Source organism: Cebus imitator, unplaced genomic scaffold (assembly GCF_001604975.1).
Source record: "Cebus imitator isolate Cc_AM_T3 unplaced genomic scaffold, Cebus_imitator-1.0 Scaffold72, whole genome shotgun sequence".
In the NCBI taxonomy this organism is placed as follows: Eukaryota; Metazoa; Chordata; class Mammalia; order Primates; family Cebidae; genus Cebus; species Cebus imitator.
Genome location: NW_016107387.1, coordinates 6,442,451 through 6,448,523, shown reverse-complemented (window position 1 = coordinate 6,448,523; position 6,073 = coordinate 6,442,451). Strand labels below are relative to the sequence as shown.

Here is a 6,073-nt window from a genome sequence, read left to right as displayed (position 1 = left end):
ATATATATATATATATATATATATATATAGTTAAAACAGTATTTATCATTTGTCTTTTTTTGAGTTTAGGATTTTTTTTTTGACGCACCCTTAAATTCTGCCCCTGAGCCAAGCTCCTCATTGGCCTCCCTCCTGGCTAGAAGGCCGGGAGCCCTGGAGAGTGAGCCAGGGTCTATTTCTAGGAGTCCCAGATCATCCGCATATTCGGCACCATGATCAATCAGAAGCTTCAGGACTTTGAGGAAGAGGTGAAGCCCATTGGGAACGTGGTGACGGAGGCTACCCTGGACATGTACAACACCGTGGTACAGCGCTTCCTGCCCACACCCACCAAGATCCATTACCTCTTCAACCTTCGAGACATCTCCAAGGTGACTCTCGGCCTGACCTTGCCCGTTCTGTTTGGCATAGCCTCCATGGAGGCATTTTCTTCTCAAACTAAGCCTTAACACTCAACAGCATGTGCACCAAAAGTCACCCCCCATCCTGAAGTGCCACATTCCCTGCTCTTACCTTTAAAACTTCTGGACCAAGCGGGGTGGCTCACGCCTGTAATCACAGCACTTTGGGAGGCCGAGGCAGGCGGATCACCTGAGGTCAAGAGTTCAAGACCACCCTGGCCAACATGGCAAAACCCTATCTCTACTAAAAATACAAAAAAAAATTAGCGGGGTCTGGTGGCAGGCACCTGTAGTCCCAGCTACAAGGGAGGCTGAGGCAGGAGAATCACTTGAACCCGGGAGGCAGAGGTTGCAGTGAGCCAAGATCGCACCACTGAACTCCAGCCTTGGAGACAGAGTGAGACTCTGTCTCAAAAACAAAACAAAACAAAAAACCCCCAAACTTCTGGAGGGAATGCCTTTGCTCTCCGATCCCAATAGTCAGTCCTCTTTTCAGGTGTTCCAGGGAATGCTTAGAGCCAACAAGGACTTCCACGATACCAAGTCCAGCATCACACGGCTCTGGATCCATGAATGTTTCAGGTGCTATGCATGCGCCCCAGCCAGACGCAGGCTTCCTCGGCCTTGTTCACACCCCTGCTCCACTCCCGGCCTGACGCTGCCTTCCCCAGACCATTCTCCTCTTTACCCCCAGATCTCACCCCAGTTCCCTGCCCACAGAGTCTTCTCCGACCGGCTGGTTGATGTGGCAGACACAGAAGCATTCATGGCCATCATAAGTGACAAGCTCGGCTCCTTCTTTGACCTCACGTTCCACCATCTCTGTCCCAGCAAGCGTCCTCCTATCTTTGGTGAGCTGGGAGCTGTGACGACTTTGCGCTTGACACTCTTAGGACGTTGGAGCTAGAAGGAGTCGGGGCACAGAGTCTCAAGTGTGGGCCCCTGTGGCAGGGGGGCCAGGGGAGGCAGATCAGGTATTTGAGGCTCTGATCTCCTCTTCCCATGGCCCAGGGGATTTCCTGAAAGAGCCCAAGGTATATGAAGACCTAACGGATCTGACAGTGCTGAAATCAGCCATGGAGACAGCTCTGAATGAGTATAACCTGTTACCCTCCGTCGTGCCCATGCAGCTAGTGCTCTTCCGAGAGGCTATTGAACACAGTGAGTGCCTGCTACTCCTGTCCCCTTCCCCATCATCTCAGTTAGGGGGTATGTCTAAGGAAATAGGGGTCCCTTCCCAGATCTCCCAAACCGAGTTCCCGAAGTTGCCTTTCTCCCTGGCCCCAGATACCCTGGTGGTGGTGGGTGTTAAACAGAGAAGGTGGAGGTTAAACATTGATTTGCTTCCTGGGCCTTAGACACCAACTTCTCATACCTCTTGGTTCCTCTGCTTCAGTTTCAGGGGCCCCAATCCCTAGCCTAGGGCCTGGAGGTCCCCTGAGTCTGCTCAGCCAACTCATTACCCTCACACCCACCCCACCCCCAGTCACACGGATCGTGCGGGTCATTGGACAGCCTCGGGGCAACATGCTCCTGGTGGGCATCGGCGGCAGTGGGCGCCAGAGTCTGGCTCGCCTGGCCTCATCCATCTGCGAGTATACCACCTTCCAGATAGAGGTCACCAAACATTATCGGAAGCAGGAGTTCCGAGACGGTACAACTGGGTTTCTGAAACGCTAGGAATGAAAGATCAGATGCGTGCATTTCCACAGTGACAAGAGAGGAGGGCTGGCAGCCCCCTGGGGAGACGTGCCTGGCCTGTGTTGGGTGCAGGATGATGTTGTGTGTATGCTGTGGGCCGGGGAGGGTTCCTAACTCTCAGAAGAAGAATCAAGCCCAGCACGGGGCATCTGTAGCAAGTCCATCCTCCTTCCCTCCCGGGCCAGATATCAAGCGTCTGTATCGCCAGGCTGGGGTGGAGCTCAAGACCACGTCTTTCCTTTTTGTGGACACCCAGATAGCTGATGAGTCTTTCCTAGAGGACATCAACAACATCCTCAGCTCAGGCGAGGTGCCCAATCTCTACAAGACTGACGAATTTGAAGAGGTAGGATTCCTTCCACACCCGCGACCAGTCAGTTCTTCAGTTCTTCGGCCTGCCTGGCTGACCCCAGAAGGACCACAGTTCCAAGAATGTGCCACCAGAGCACCCCCACAGCCCACCTCACCCCTGTAAGATGGAAGGTCCCCTCCAGGGACCTGGGCAGAGCTGCTTTAAAACCCACACTTCAAGGCCAGGCGCGGTGGCTCATGCCTGTGATCCCAGAACTTTGGGAGGCTGAGGCAGGCGGATTACAAGGTCAGGAGTTCAAGACCAGCCTGACTAACATGGTGAAACTCCATCTCTACTAAAATACAAAAATTAGCCATGGGTGATGGCGGGCACCTGTAATCCCAGCTCTTTGAGAGGCGGAGGCAGGAGAATTGCATGAATCCAGGAGGCGGAGGTTGCAGTGAGCTAAGATTGTGCCATTGCACTCCAGCCTGGGTGACTGAGCAAGACTCTGTCTCAAGAAAACTAAAACTAAAACAAAAACAAAAACCCCACATTTCAGAGCCAGGCACAGTCCCAGCTACTCGGGGGCGGGAAGGGTGCTGAGGTGAGAGGATGGTTTGAGGCTAGGAGTTCGAGTCCAGCCTGGGCAACACTTCATCAGCCCCGCCTGACCTGCTGCCTCCACCACTCATTCTGCCATGGAGACGCCAGCGCTTTGACCCTGGTGGTTTCTGCCCAGATCCAGTCGCACATCATAGACCAGGCCCGGGCGGAGCAGGTGCCGGAGTCGTCGGACAGCCTCTTCGCCTACCTCATCGAGCGCGTGCGCAGCAACCTGCACATTGTGCTCTGCCTCAGCCCCGTGGGCGACCCCTTCAGGTGACTTCTGTGACATCCTTCTTCTCCCAGCCCTTTCATGTGCTCACCCTGCTGTGGCCTCCTGTGCCTTCTGGAAATTACTGTCAGGAGTAACATCAGGCTCTTCTGCCCAACTCGCCCATCTCCCTTCCGTAGGCTGTGCTCACTTTCAGGCAGTTCCTGCGGACACATGGGAGTCATCCATCCTCTTTTGGTATAACTAGACTTTTTGTTGTTGTTGTTGGTGGTGGCTTTTTGGTTTTGTTTTGTCATTGTAAATCTAATTGTGGTTAAAAATACACACATATGGCCAGGCGTGGTGGCTCACACCTGTAATCCCAGCACTTTGCGAGGCCAAGGCAGGCGGACCACGAGGTCAAGAAATCAAGACCATCTTGGCCAACATGGTGAAACCCTGTCTCTACTAAAAATACAAAAATTAGCTGGGCATGGTTGTGCATGCCTGTAATCCCAGCTACTCGAGAGGCTGAGGCAGGATAATCGCTTGAACTCAGGAGGCAGAGGTTGCAGTGAGCCAAGATCACGCCACTGTATTCCAGCCTGGGCAACAAGAGCAAAACTCTGTCTAAAAAAAAGAAAACCCTACACACAACATAAAGTGTATTGTCCTAACCATTTTTGAGTGCAGCGCTCAGCCATGTGATATGCACTCATACTGCAGAGCTTTCTCACACTCCTGAGGCCGCACTCCATACCCATGAAACGGCCCCCTGCACCCCTCCCAGACCCTGGCAATCACCATTCTACTCTCTGTCTCTGTAAGTCTAACTTTAGATACCTCACATAGGTGGAATCATGTGGCATTTGTGTTTCTTTTCTTTTTTTTTTTTTTTTTTTTGGTTTTTTTTTCTTTTTTTTTTTTTTTTTTTTTTTTGAGGAGTCTCGCTCTGTTTCCCAGGCTGGAATGCAGTACTGTGATCTCGGCTCACTGCAACCTCCACCTCCTAGGTTCCAGCGATTCTCCTGCCTCAGTCTCCCAGTAGTTAGGATTACAGACATGCGCCACCACGCCTGGCTAAATTTTGTACTTTTAGTAGGGACAGGGTTTCACCATGTTGGCCAGGCTGATCTTGAACTCCTGACCTCAAGTGATCCACCTGCCTCAGCCTCCCAAAGTGTTGGGATTACAGATTTGAGCCACTACACCCAGCTAGCATTTGTCTTTCTGTGACTTGCTTATTTTCACTCAGCATAGTGTCCTCAAGGTTCATCTGTGTTGTAGCATGAGTCAGGATTGCCATCTTTTTTTTAAGGCTGAATAATATAATCTTGCATGTCTAAACCACATTTTATTGATATGACTAGATTTTTAAGGGCATCAGAAACTAGGAAGAGGGCAGAGAACTTGTGCAGGGAAGCAATTTGGATTACCTTTAAAAAAGTATTTTGTTAAGACAGGGTCTCGAGCTGTCACCCAGGCTGGAGTGCAGTGGCGCCCTCCTGGCTCACTGCAACCTCCATCTCCCAGGCTCGAGTGATCCTCCTGCCTCAGCCTCCACAGTAGCTGGGATTATAGGCGCATGCCACCACGGCCAGCTAATTTTTGTACTTTTTATAGAGACAGGGTTTTGCCATGTTGCCTAGGATGGTTTTGAACTCCTTGGCTCAAGGGATCCACTTCCCTTGGCCTCCCAAAGTGCTGGGATTACAGGCGCGAGCCCCCTTGCCTGGCCTACCATTTTGTTTTTAATAGTTGTGGTACATGATGTATTTACCATACCCAGGTGCTATGCTGAGCTTTTCACATGTGACACCTCATTGACTCCCCCAGCCACCCTAGTCAGTATGTATTGTTATTCCTGCTTTAGAGATGAGGAAACTGGCATTCAAACAGCTTAGATACTTGCTGGAGAGCCACACCTTGAGTGTAGAGGTCTTTCTGACTCCAGAACCTGTGTCAAGATGCTCTGCTGAACTAGCTCTCATGGAACAGAATTTGGACAAGGAGATGCAGGAGCAAGGAAGTGGGCATTTTAGGTTCCTAGAAAGTGGGTGGATGTGTGTGGGGAAGCCGGGACCTGGAGGCTGTGTGTGTGCATGGATTTGACAGCCTCTCAAAACCCCTTCCCAGGAACTGGATCCGCCAGTACCCAGCCTTGGTGAACTGCACAACCATCAACTGGTTCTCAGAGTGGCCCCAAGAGGCCCTGCTTGAGGTGGCCGAGAAGTACCTCATAGGAGTAGACCTGGGCACGCAGGAGAATGTGAGCCCCGCCTCCCCGTCCCTCATTGCAACCCTGGCTTCCCTCCTCCCCCTTCTGTTTCCATCTGCCTTTTCATCCTGTGTCACCGGCCTCAGATCCACAGGAAGGTGGCCCAGATCTTTGTCACTATGCACTGGTCAGTGGCTCAGTATTCCCAGAAGATGCTGTTGGAACTGCGGAGATACAACTACGTCACGCCCACCAACTACCTGGAACTCGTGTCTGGATATAAGAAGTATGAAGGAGAGCAGGGGACGTGCAAGGCCAGGGAGGCTGGTGTCTTCTGAGGGCAATTGGTACAATGATGCTGGTGTGCAAGGGCAGAGATGCAAAGGTCGTGGTTCTGCCCAGGAAGTTAGGAAGAGAGAATTGGGGCTTTCCCTGGGAGGGGCTGTCTCTGGAGTCTTCTGGCTCTGTTCCCCTCGGCCCCTCTCCACACCCTCTTGGCCCTTATTTTCTGCCATGTAGTTTCTCTGTTTTTTTTTTTTTTTGAAATGGAGGTTTGTTCTGCCACCCAGGCTGGAATGCAGTGGCACAATCTCAGCTCACTGCAATCTCCACCTCCCGGGTTCAAGCGATTCTCCTGCCTCAGC

General features: G+C 51.8%; 1 protein-coding gene across 1 annotated transcript in view; it reads left to right on the top strand.

Annotated features, from left to right (window-relative positions):
- The window catches only part of DNAH2 (dynein axonemal heavy chain 2), a 110,880-nt gene that overhangs the window by 72,642 nt on the left and 32,165 nt on the right, over nt 1-6,073 (top strand). Inside the window, exons 51-59 of the mRNA XM_017531365.2 lie at nt 183-371; nt 898-983; nt 1,122-1,252; nt 1,413-1,562; nt 1,888-2,055; nt 2,288-2,448; nt 3,137-3,276; nt 5,348-5,480; nt 5,576-5,715. Of these exons, the coding sequence (XP_017386854.1) occupies nt 183-371; nt 898-983; nt 1,122-1,252; nt 1,413-1,562; nt 1,888-2,055; nt 2,288-2,448; nt 3,137-3,276; nt 5,348-5,480; nt 5,576-5,715 (1,298 nt within the window). The remainder of the gene's footprint in view (nt 1-182; nt 372-897; nt 984-1,121; nt 1,253-1,412; nt 1,563-1,887; nt 2,056-2,287; nt 2,449-3,136; nt 3,277-5,347; nt 5,481-5,575; nt 5,716-6,073) is intronic.